Source organism: Panthera onca, chromosome D4 (assembly GCF_046562875.1).
Source record: "Panthera onca isolate mPanOnc1 chromosome D4, mPanOnc1 haplotype 2, whole genome shotgun sequence".
NCBI lineage: Eukaryota > Metazoa > Chordata > Mammalia > Carnivora > Felidae > Panthera > Panthera onca.
In genome coordinates this window covers 67,753,085-67,766,069 of record NC_138351.1, presented here as the reverse complement: position 1 = coordinate 67,766,069, position 12,985 = coordinate 67,753,085, and the positions used below count along the sequence as shown (strand labels likewise).

At 40.4% G+C, this 12,985-nt stretch overlaps 1 protein-coding gene across 1 annotated transcript in view; it reads right to left on the bottom strand.

Annotated features, from left to right (window-relative positions):
* The window catches only part of TMEM38B (transmembrane protein 38B), a 55,327-nt gene extending 42,639 nt beyond the window's left edge, over positions 1 to 12,688 (bottom strand). Inside the window, exon 1 of the mRNA XM_078436616.2 lies at positions 12,442 to 12,688. Coding sequence (XP_078292742.1) covers positions 12,442 to 12,553 — 112 coding nt within the window. The 5' untranslated portion in view covers positions 12,554 to 12,688. The remainder of the gene's footprint in view (positions 1 to 12,441) is intronic.
* Between the last annotated feature and the right edge of the window lie 297 nt (positions 12,689 to 12,985).

The following is a 12,985-nucleotide window of genomic DNA, read 5'->3' as shown; positions in this document are numbered from 1 at the left end:
ATTTTTGGGAGAGAGAGAGAAAGAGAAAGAGAAAGAGGGAGAGAGAGACAGGAGGGGCAGAGAGAGAGAGGGAGACATAGTATCTGTAGCAGACTCCAGGCTTTGAGCTGTCAGCACAGAGTCCAACATGGGGCTCAAACCAATGAACAGTGAGATCATGACCTGAGCCGCAGTCGATGCTTAACCGACTGAGCCACCCAGGTGATCCAGCACTGTTAAACTTTCTGACTTTCATAACTAAACTGTGGTTTTTAATATTAACACGCTTAAGTAATTTGAAGTAACTGGGCAAGTGCTTCCAATTTACATTCAAGTGGTTTTGAGAAAATAATACATATAAATAAAAACATTCAGAGAGAGAGAGATGCTAAAGTACAAACTTCTAGTTGTAAGATGAATAAGTTCTAGGGATCTAATGTATACCACAGCAACTATAGTTAATACTGCATTGTACACTTGAAACTTGTTAAGACAGTAGACCTTAAGTCACAACTAAAAAAAAAAAAAAGTTTTTTAAGTTATTTAAATATTGTGAGATGATGGATGTACTAATTAACTTGACTGTGAAAATCATTTAACAATTCATATGCATATCAAACCATAAAATTGTACACTTTAAATATATACAGTTTTGTCAACTGTACCTCAATAAAGCTGGCAAAAATTAAATAAATGGGGCAAAATGTAAGTGGTTGGTGAATCTGGGTAAAGTGCTTTACATGCACTTATATGACAAAAAGAAAATCATATGTATATAAACTATACGTACAATAAAAAATAATTTACGGGGGGAAACAGAAAACCATATATTTCTATTAGTACATACACATGCAACTAATACATAAAATAAGGTCTGCAAGAACATATAACCAAACTACTCAGTTGTTATCTCTTAGGAAAAGGCCCATTTATGCAAAAACAAACAACAAAAACAAAACTACACAAATGTATATGTTGAGTTCAGTAGGGTAACATCATCATACTTGAATTAACATGGAAATCACCCATATGTGCTCAGGAAAAATAAAAGGAGGAAATAAAAGTCAATTAGTGCAACCCAACATTCCACATAACAAAATGTGCCCAGGAGTGCAAATGAGTTGGCAGATGGGCATTTTCTGTGCTGTACACATCCTGTCAAGTGAAGTGATGCCAAGGTTTTATGATATGCAACTGGTTTTATGATATGCAACTGGTGATAACTCAAGAAATGGTGACCTGTTCCAATCTGGAAGAAAAATCAGTTATGAGAAATGTACTAAAAGGCAGGACATCAATCTTCAGTGTAGCAATTTCCTCTAAACCTAAGAATTTTCAAGAATTATTTTAATGCATATTTTAATTTTAAATTTTAATATTAAATATTTTAATGCTATCTTTACAGCCAAACCCCATGTCAGATGTAATACTACTATGTCTCTAATATGTATATATAATCTTCCTGGATATGTGTATCAGCACTAGTGCCCTACACAGTGGTAAGCGATTATAACATTGGTCAGTCAGCCTAATAAATGAGTATAATCTTATCATTTGGTCAGTGGTCACTAGCTTCCATACTGCATCATCTTCACATTAAAAAGCAATATAGACTGCTTAAGAGTATGGACTCTAGAGTGTAATTGCTCAGGTATAAATCCTGGCACCAGCACTTAATCTTTGTGTGAACTCAACAAGTTGTTTTCCTACATCTTGAAAAAAAATACACACACACACACACACACACACACGCACACACACACACAAGAAACAGGAAAAGAAATAAAGTAATCTACATCACAGGGTTGCTGTAAGGATCCACTAAGGATCAACTACAAGTGAGTACTTTTAAATCACTTAGAACGGGGGTCTGACACATAGTAAGCAATAAGTATTAGCTTATCGCTATTACCACATAAGTAAAAATAAAAGCCAAATTACCCTTTCCTTTCTACTTTTCCCATTCCATCATATTACTATCTTGAGAGGTGACAACTTCCAGACTTCTTTTCTTCCTATGCTAATTTACACATACACACCACTTTCCCCCTTACTCTTAACTCTCTCCCAACCCTACTCTGTGTGTGTGTGTGTGTGTGTGTGTGTGTGTGTGTGTGTGTGTGTGTCCCTATTTCTCTCACAGGCATACCCTGTGAGCTCTAGCAACACATTCTGGAAATGGGAGTTCTAACTGCAAGAAAGCTGTAACAAAGCTAAACAAGGCCATCATAGCACAGTCACTATGAAGATCACATTCCAAGGTAATTAATTACTTCTGATAAACATACGATAAGGAATACTCACTGCTATCTGTCCTCTGTTTTCCTTATATTATTCTTTTTTTTTTTCACGGTCATTTTATTTATTTTTGAGAGAGAGAGAGACAGAGTACGAGCAGGGGAGGGGCAGAGAGAGGGAGACACAGAATCCGAAGCAGGCTCCAGGCTCTGAGCTGGCAGCACAGAGCCTGATATAGGGCTTGAACTCGTGAACCACGAGACATGACCTGAGCCAAAGTTGGATGCTTAACCAACTGAGCCACCCAGGTGCCCTTCCTTATATTATTCTAATGAAGATTTAGCATTACCTACATCCATTTGATACCACTCACTGGCTTAGCCAAATTCAAATATATTCAGGTTTTCCTTTGACCATTGCAACAATCCGAATCAAATGTACTAAATGCTTTCACAAAAATGATTCATTCATGTAATATTCATTTCTGATTAAGTCTGTCAAAATAACTTTCCTGTTTCCTCAACTGTCACATTTTATTCTTTCCTCTTAAGACATATCACATGCTAGACTGTTTATGTTAGCTCCATTATAAAGTTCTTACCTGTTAAAATTCTAAGAGACTTTAGTGCAGAGTAGGTACCCTATAAATGTTTATTGTATGACAGAAAAATGTATGTGAAACATTTCAAGAGTTCAAGTATTATGATTTTACTACCATTAATTTCCCTTTGTATTGTCACAAGTAAAAGAAGCAGCTGAAACACCAGTTTTGACCAGTTTCATGACCTCTTTGTAGGAACACTAAACCCTCTTGGCTTAAGTTTCAACTTTCATTAAATGAGAATAATTCATAACTTATAAGGATTTAAAATAAGAAAATATAGATCAAAACACATATTTACTACCTAGTACATTGGCAGACACTTGCTGATTTATCTGCCGAATGGACTGATCACTACCAGCAGAGAAAGTAAGCAAAATGCAGCCTTTGGGCTGCTTTTATTCTCTGAGCCCAAGATATAATTTTTTGAGTTCTTATTGAAAGGCTGAAAAGAAAATGACATACCACAGCCCTTAAAAAAGTACTTATACCCCTAAGAGACTTAAATCAGGAAAACTAAGATTTCATTAGAGCAAAACAGAAAGGAGAAGAACAGAATTGAAGGGTCTCCCTCAGATCAGTCTTTTTTGCCTAATTTTCAAAATTATGTCAATTAGAAAAATTTTTCTCATTCAAATAGCCCTTTCTTTAATTTTTTTAAATGTTTATTTATTTTTGACAGAGAGAGAGAGAGAGAGAGAGAGAGAGAGAGCGCGCGCAAGTGAGCATGAATGGGGAAGGGACAGAGAGAGAGGGAGATACTGAATCCGAAACAGGCTCCAGGCTCTGAGCTGTCAGCAGAGCCCAACAAGGGACTTGAACTCACAGACAGCGAGATCATGACCTGAGCCAAAGACAGACATTCAACCAACTGAGCCACCCAGGCACCTCTCAAATAGCCGTTTCTATAAAGTTTTCTTGCGTACACACACTATGGACACACATTTTAAGTATGAGACAATCTTACAACAAATTTCTTTTTTTTTTTAATTTTTAAATGTTTTTATTTTTGAGAAGGAAAGACAGAGCATGAACAGGGGAGGAACAGAGAGAGAGAGACACAGAATCTGAAGCAGGCTCCAGGCTCTGAGCTGTCAGCACAGAGCCCAATGTGGGGCTCAAATCCACCAGCCATGAGATCTTGACCTGAGCCAAAGTCGGATGCTTAACCGACTGAGCCGCCCAGGCGCCCCTCTTATGACAAATTTCTTTAGGTGTTATGTTCCATTGTATATGTTATTTCAGTACCAGAATTAGTTTATTGTAAAGTTAAACTGTGAAAATACAGAAGTTAACCAGAAACAGCTTGTGTATCTTTAGAACATAGAAGTAATTTTCAGCAGGAGAAAAATAATAGGATATCTTTAATTTCTTCTCAGTTAAAAAAAATGTTTAATGTTTATTATCGAGAGACTGAGAGAGACAGAACACAAGCGAGAGAGACAGAACACAAGCATGAGAGGGGCAGAGAGAAGAGGAGACACAGAATCTGAAGCAGGTTCCAGGCTCTGAGCTGTCAGCACAGAGCCCGATGCAGGGCTCAAACCCACAAACAGGGAGATTCTGACCTGAGCCGAAGTTGGACACCAAATGACCGAGCCACCCAGGTGCCCCAGTTTCTTCTCAGTTTTAAAACAAAGATGTATTCTTTTAGCTAAGAAACAAGCTATGTTAACTAGGATATGTTATTTTATTTTTAACATGTTGACACTGAAAGGACAAAAACATTTTCTGTCCTACCTTAAGATGTTTGTGATATGCTATCAATAGAATTATTTTCCCCAAAACTTAGCAAAATTTGTCACATTGAGACCTGACTCTAATTCAAAGTATATCAGTTTTCAAGCACTCATAATCACTTACGGGCTTTAAAATCAAAATACTTTTCATCATGAAATGAAAGCTAGAAAATAAAGGCGCCTGGGTAGCTCAGTCGGTTGAGTGCCCAAATTCAGCTCAGGTCATGATCTCACGGTCTGTGAGTTTGAGCCCTGCGTAGGGCTCTGTGCTGACAGCTTGGAGCCTGGAGCCTACTTCTGATTCTGTGTCTCCCTCTCTCTCTGCCCCTCCCCTCTTGTGCTCTATCAAAAATAAATAAACATTAAAAATTTTTTTTTAAAAAAGCTAGAAAATAAAGTCATGTTCTACTTTCAGTTTTGGATCAAGTTTGAATCATAGTGGGCCAAGTAAATCCATAGACTCACCTTGTAGTTCTTTAATGTATAACTATGACATAGCTGGCAACTGACACAATCCCCATATTAATCCTCTGATCCAGGAGTAAGGATCATTATGGTAGAAACATTCAAGTAGAAGCCCCTAGAGTTTCTTCCCTTCATCAAGGTATTAAAAAAAATTTTTTTTTAACATTTATTATTGAGAGACCGAGAGAGACATAGCATGAGCACGGGAGGGGCAGAGAGGAGGAGACACAGAATCTGAAGCAGGCTCCAGGCTCTGAGCTGTCAGCACAGAGCCCAACTCGGGGCTCGAACTCATGGACTGCAAGAACATGACCTGAGTGGAAGTCAGACGCTTAACCAACTGAGCCACCCAGGCAGCCCATATTTTTTTTTTTTTAATTTTTTTTTTTTAACACTTATTTATTTTTGAGGCAGAGAGAGACAGAGCATGAACACGGGAGGGGCAGAGAGAGAGGGAGACACAGAATCTGAAACAGGCTCCAGGCTCTGAGCGGTCAGCACAGAGCCCGACACGGGGCTCGAACCCACGGACCATGAGATCATGACCTGAGCCGAAGTCGGCCGCTTAACCGACTGAGCCACCCAGGCGCCCCTACATATTTTTAAAAAGCAGTTCTACAGAGGGGCACCTGGGTGGCTCAGTCAGTTAACAGTCCCGACTCTTGGTTTCTGCTCAGGTCATGATCTCATGGTTATGAGTTCAAGCCCCACATCGGGCTCCACAGAGTCAGTGGGATTCTCTCTCTCTCTCTTTCTCTGCCCCTCCTCTGCTTCTGCTCTCTCTCTCTCAAAATAAAAAAATAAACTTAAAAAAAAAAGGCAATACCACAAACATGGTTGCCATAATCAAAATCATCAAAGATGAAAACGTGGTGACAGCTATCATATCCCATTTAACTTGTCTATTTGGTCTATACATAAGCAGATGGATCTTGGAGAATGACTGTGGATTATCATAAATGTAGACAGGTAGTGATTCCAGTTGCAACTGGTATTGAAGATGCAGTATTTTTACTGGTACAAATCAACATAATCCCTATAACCTGGTAAGCAAGTCCTTTTTCTCCATATTAATTTGCAAAGAATCCCAGAAACATTTTGCTTTTATCTGGCTAGGTAAACAGTATATTATCACAGTCTTGCCTTAGGTCTATGTCAACTCTCCTGCTCTCCAACAAAGTCCAGAAATTTTGATCATATTGAGAATCCACGTAACATCACACTGGCCCACTATACTGATGACATTATACAGACTGGATCTATGGGCAGGAAATAGCCAATAGTTTAAATATCTTAATATAACATATGCAAAACAGAAGGTAGGAAGTTAAACTCCATTGCTAGGATTCTGTACCAGTCAGAGTCCAGTCAGGAAAGAGAAAATACACAGTTATTTTAACAGAGAGAATTTACTATAAAGACATAATTATAAAATTGTTGACTAGATTGTTGAAAATATAAAAAGTAAATACTATAGTATCACAGAGGTATCAACTAGAAAAAGTAGTTTACTGCTGCTGGGGAAACAAAGGATTAAAATTATTAAAACATAGAAGCTTGAACAAAGATCTCTTTAGACCTAAAACTGAGACTCCTAAGAATGGAACACCGCTCAGCTGGTGTTCTAGTCTAGCCTACTCACTGCACAGATAAAATACTGGGTTTTAAGTTCTTATCCCAAGCTACTGACAGAGTTTTAACACTGGTCTCCTGATTTTATGAGCTCTTTCTACCACACCACACTCTGGCCTATAATTTATGTCAGGTCAATCAAATATTCTTTCACTTAAAAATTATTAAAAATATTTAAGTAAGACTCTCTAAACTAATAGAAGTAAATTATAAACTGTCATTTCTGAAACATGCTTTTTCCATCCCACACTGGGCAGAACATATTTTGGCTTTGTAAAGCATAACATAACAAAAAGGGCTTTTGGAGTATCATGAATGTTCTATTTTTATCTGGATGCTGATTAAATAGATGTGTTCATTTTGGAAATTCATTGGGCTGTACATTTATGATTTTTGTACTTTTCTGTATGTTTTTATGTGTGGATTCATAAAGATAGCAAAACAATGTTGCCACCTTTACAGAATCCTTAGAACTGACAAATTCTTGATACATGAGGGGCGCGTGGGTGGCTCGGTCGGTTAAGCATCCGACTTCGGCTCAGGTCATGATCTCATGGTCCGTGGGTTCAAGCCCTGCGTCAGGCTCTGTGCTGACAGCTCGGAGCCTGGAGCCTGTTTCCGATTCTGTGTCTCCCTCTCTCTGTGACCCTCCCCCATTCATGCTCTGTCTCTCTCTGTCTCAAAAATAAATAAATTTTTTTTTCAACGTTTTTTATTTATTTTTTTGGGACAGCGAGAGACAGAGCATGAACGGGGGAGGGGCAGAGAGAGAGGGAGACACAGAATCGGAAACAGGCTCCAGGCTCCGAGCCATCAGCCCAGAGCCTGACGCGGGGCTCGAACTCACGGACCGCGAGATCGTGACCTGGCTGAAGTCGGACGCTTAACTGACTGCGCCACCCAGGCGCCCCTGTCTCAAAAATAAATAAACGTTAAAAAAAAAAATTAAAAAAAAAAAAATTCTTGATACATGAATACTTTCATCTCCCACAAATTAGAAGAAGGAACACTAGTAAGCTTTATTCCTGGATTTAATTCCTGAAAGCAAAGGAAAACCTCATTGGTGATAAGGAAATGACAGAAATCATGGGAGAAAATAACCATGTCAAATGAAAGCTTATTAAGAAATTGCTAAATATTGAGAAACCAGAAACATTAAATGGACCTGCAAAAAGAGAGCACAGAATATTTGAGAACTTTGGAGTTAGCTGAAGAACTAGCTCCATAATTTATTAACCTATGTGACTTAAATAAAGTTATTTTATTCCTGTAAGTGTATTCCTCATCTGTAAAATAAGTTCAATAATACCTACCTTAAAAGGATGTTTGAGGATTACAATCAAGATACTAAAATGCTTTTGCATGTATCTGAAATGAATATTATGATCGTATAGGAAGGTAGTGCAACCTTATGTGACACTATAAAAAAAAAAAGACGGGGGCGCCTGGGTGGCGCAGTCGGTTAAGCGTCCGACTTCAGCCAGGTCACGATCTCGCGGTCTGTGAGTTCGAGCCCCGTGTCAGGCTCTGGGTGATGGCTCGGAGCCTGGAGCCTGTTTCCGATTCTGTGTCTCCCTCTCTCTCTGCCCCTCCCCCGTTCATGCTCTGTCTCTCTCTGTCCCAAAAATTAAAAAAAAAAAAAAAAAAAAAAAAAAAAAAAAAGACGATGACGATGACAACAGCACAGCTGAGTTCCTTTAGGGCTACAAGAGCATCTTTCATCTTGGTATCCTCAACATCTAAAATACTGCCTGATATGCAGTGGAGTTTCAGTGAATATTTACTTAATTGAACTCCCTGTGATTTGAGAGAGATGAGCAAAACAGCAGTAGGAGAATTAAGAGTAAAATAACAGATTTTGTGTGTAAAAATCAAGTACAAATAATTGTAGATTAAATTTTCACGAAGTCTTGCAGAAAAGAGTAACTGGGTATGAATGTACGATTGAAGAAATGTGTTTATTTTAATGAAGATTTAAATAAGAAAAGAGATCAAGAAGGCAGATTAAAAATGTAAGAGAAGAAGGGCACCTGGGTGGCTCAGTCGGTTGAGTGTCCAACTTCGGCTCAGGTCATGATCTCAAGGCTTGTGAGTTCGAGCTCTGCCTCAGGGTCTGTGATGACAGCTCAGAGCCTGAAGCCTGCTTTGGATTCTGGATCTCCCATTCTCTCTGTCTCTCCCCCACTCACACTCTGTCTCTCTCAAAAATACATAAACGTTAAAAAAATTTTTTTTTAATGTAAGATAAGAGAAATAAAATTTCTGCTAAATGGTTTCTGACTAAGAGCCCTCACAGTACCGTTTTCAAACTTCTAATAAAATACCCAGGAAAATGGAAAACAAAATCTATCCTACTAGCAAAAACTTAAAACTATAGATAATCAGATACCAGGGTTTAGGAAGAACTAAAATTTAATTATTTGACAAACGGAGGTATATTAAGAAATTTTAAAAATCCAATTACTAAATACCCTGATGTCTTTGCTTGAAGCGCAAGTCACATGGAAAAGGAGAGGAAAACCATCAACCTTCCTTGGGTTTGAAGGCCTACAACCTGAACCAAACAAAAAAGGCATGCTATCCTTATCCACACCACAGAAAGAAAAAGTTAATCCCCTTTACCCTCTTGTCTCCACTAGCATTTTAAAAGATCTAGGTAGAGACATAAAAGATGTAAATGGTAGGAAAGTGAGGAGTGAGGTTATTAGCAGTGGTAGAGTACATCCCAAAAAGTCAAGAGTCTGCAGGAGTAACATGCTTGAGAAAATAAAGATAAGAAGAATCCTGGTACTACATACGTGAATTGCAGTTTTATTGTACCATAGGTCTGAGTTCTAGAGAATCAGGCAATAAGGGATAAAAAAAGTTTCCAATTAAGTAAAAATTTATATGAAGTATTGGCAAATCAAAATCCCTAATGAATTAAAATAATACCTCAAACAAGTACAGTTTATTCCAAAAATGTAAGGATGATTCATTTTTTTAAGTTTTTATTTTTATTTATTTATTTTTAGTAATCTCTACACCCAAATGGGGCTTGAACTCACAACCCTGAGATCAAGTTGCACGCTCTTCTGAGTCAACCAGCCAGGCACCCCAATTCATCATTTAAAAAAATGTATTACAATTCAAATCAGAAAAACAATATGATCAGCTCAATAAGTGGAAATACAAATTGTCAATAAACTTGAGAAGCACAAATTCAGTAACCATGAGAGATGCAAATGAAAACTATTTTTCTGATCATCCGAATGACAACATATTTTAAAAAATGGTAATAGTGAATAATGCAGAAGATACAGGCAGTCTAACACACTTCTGGTAAATGCTTAAATAGAAACACTCCTTTGTATGAATTCTATCATTTTTACCTGTTTACAAGTACTGGTACTGGAATATAAAATATTTTGGGGGTGCCTGGGTGGTCCAACTCTTGATTTCAGCTCAGGTCATGGTCTCACCGGTTTGTGAGTTAGAGCCCTGTGTCGGGCTCTGTGCTGACAGTGCGGAGCCTGTTTGGGATACTCTCTCTCCCTCTCTCTGCCCCTCCCCTATTCGCTCTGTCTCTCTCTCAAAAATAAAAATAAACTTTGGAGCAGGTGAATGGCTGAGGGAGAGCTGACCACAAACAAGCAAGAAGGAATCTGGGGTGGGTGATGAAACTGTATCTTGACAATGGTGGTAGGTACATATCTGTGCTTATCCAAAATCATAGAATTTTATATTTAAAAGCATAAGTATAATATACGTAATTTAAACCTTTAAAAAGTCAGACTTGAGGGGCGCCTGGTTGGCTCAGTCAGTGAAGCGGCTGACTTTGGCTCAGGTCACGACCTCATGGTTTGTGGGTTCAAGCCCTGCATTGGGCTCTGTGCTGACACTTCAGAACCTGGAGCCTATTTCGGATTCTGTGTCTCCCTGTCTCTGCCCCTCCCCTGCTCGCACTGTCTCTCTCAAAAATAAATAAACACTAAAAAAAATTTTTAATGGGGTGTCTGGGTGGCTCAGTCAGTTAAGCATCCAACTTCAGCTCAAGTCATGATCTTACAGTTCGTGAGTTCGAGCCCCATGTCAGGCTCTGTGCTGACAGCTCAGAGCCTGAAGCCTGCTTCAGATTCTGTGTGTGTGTCTCTCTCTCTCTGCCCCTCCCCCCCACCCCCTCCCCCACGCACGCGCATGCAGACACACACAACACACACTCTCTTTCAAAAATAAATTAAAAAAATTTTTAAGACTTGAAAAAAATTCTTCAAGACCTCAAAGAGCTTTTATTTATGTGAGTTACAGGATTGTTAACTGAGAAAATTCTACAGTACTTATGTACTCATTTTAAAAATAATAAATGTACATGTTAACATAAATTATGTACTCTTTATGAAAAATAACTGTTTTCCAAAGCAAAAAACATTTAGTGAGAAAAGTCACACTGTTTTATATGTTAGCAAATCCCTTTTAATGTCTGGCCTCAAATAGAAAACAGCTGGACTCTCATATCTGCTTCTGGATTCAATCTGCTAGAGTATCGCTGGTCATGTAGCCTCTGGAAAACCCCACTGTACACTTGTGAGAAAAATAGTATAACAAAGACAAAGAACATCTGCGTGTTGTTAGGAAAACGATTTTGATCTGGAAGTGTGAGGAACCCCAGGGTTCCTGGACCACACTTTGAGAAGGTGATTTAGCCTACACGAGAAAATTTCAACTCGTGGATGTGACATAATAATATAATTCTTTTCAAATCAAGGAAACCGTTTCTTATGCAGGCTATCTGTCCTGATTGAATGCAATATTCACCTTATCCAGGTCAAAACCTCTAACGAACAATGATTCTGACTGAGCTACAAACATCAATGCAAATGAGAAATATTTCTGAGACCAAACAGTTTTAAAACCCACACGCAGACAACAGTAGAGGGTACAGCATCACCTCAAGCCCTCACTCATTAACTCTACAGGACCAGGCAGCATGAGCAGGCAGAAAGGAGAAAAAAGATAAATGCCTGACCACAAAGAAAGAAGAGACCCATAAAACGAAAAGGCCGGCAGAATGGCTGCAAGAGTAAAGCAATACAGGAGCAAACATCTCCTGAATGTAAAATACGAGAAAGGAAGTATTGCTCCTTGATCGTATATACTTCAAAAAAGACTCAAAATCCTGTATTAAGACAACACCCCCAGGCTACAGAGAGTGAAACTATGCGACATGACTCTGGTACGAGGTCACTCACACGACGGAAAATGGGAATCCACTCTCTTCCAGCCATCACTTTGTCCGGCAACATGACAGAGCGCTGCGTTAAGGGGAATACTGGTGTGCCTGCCCGAGGCTCTTTAAGTGTCGCTACAACTTTCGTGACTGCGGAACAGTCCATTAACTACTCATTATCCCAAGCGACCAAGTGCCACACGCTGTTTCAGGGAGCTCCGTCCCCAGGTGACTTTTAAATACCGTACTTTCCAAGGAGATGGCGGCACCGCCGAGAGACCGCGCACATCCTGGGCGGACGCAAGTAGTGCCCGGGCTCCCAAATGCGGCAGCGGCTGCCCTGTCACCCGCCCCCGACGCGGCGTTGCGGACCCTACGTCGCGCCTCCTTTGACGAGTACCGGGGTCACCACCCTTCCCGGCCTCAGTTTCCCCATCTGCGCTCGAGGGGTCAGGAGGATCGGCTCTCGCCTCCCCTCCAGCTCGGCTATCGGACTCTGGGACAGCGGCAGCTCGGCCGTTCAGCCGTCCTCTTCGCGAGAGGTGCCCTGAGGGAGCCGGTCTGCGACTCCCCGCACTCACCCGGCTGACGCTTCAGCGCCATCACAGACACCAGGTAGTGAGCGATGTCAAAAAAGGGGAACATAGACGTGCGAGAAAAGGCAAGGGTCAGCTCATCCCACGGAGAGTCCATGACGACGACGGACCTCGGCAGCCGAAGCAAACCCGGCGACCGGTTCCTGCCGGGCGCGGCGAGGGGTGGGGGGAGGGGGCCGCCGCAGACGCGCGCCCTCCCGCGCGACCAGGAGGAGCCTGCGCGTGCGCCCTGGGATCCGGCGCCGACGCGCTTTGGGGCGGAGCCGCGTGTCCTGGGAACGAGCGAGCGAGCGAGCGGGCGGGCGGGGCGAGCAGCTTCCCGGCTGTTCCTGCGGGGCAGGGCCTGGTTCTCCGAGTAGGGAAGGGTTTGGCTCCGCTGTGCTGGGGGGGTATGCCAGATCCAGCAGAATAGGCAGATGAATGTAACATACATAATGAATTAAAAAATACATGACTCATGTTAACATTTAGCACATTTATTCTTTTAAAGCGAAAACGTAAAGAACTATTTAAAAATGTTATAATTTTG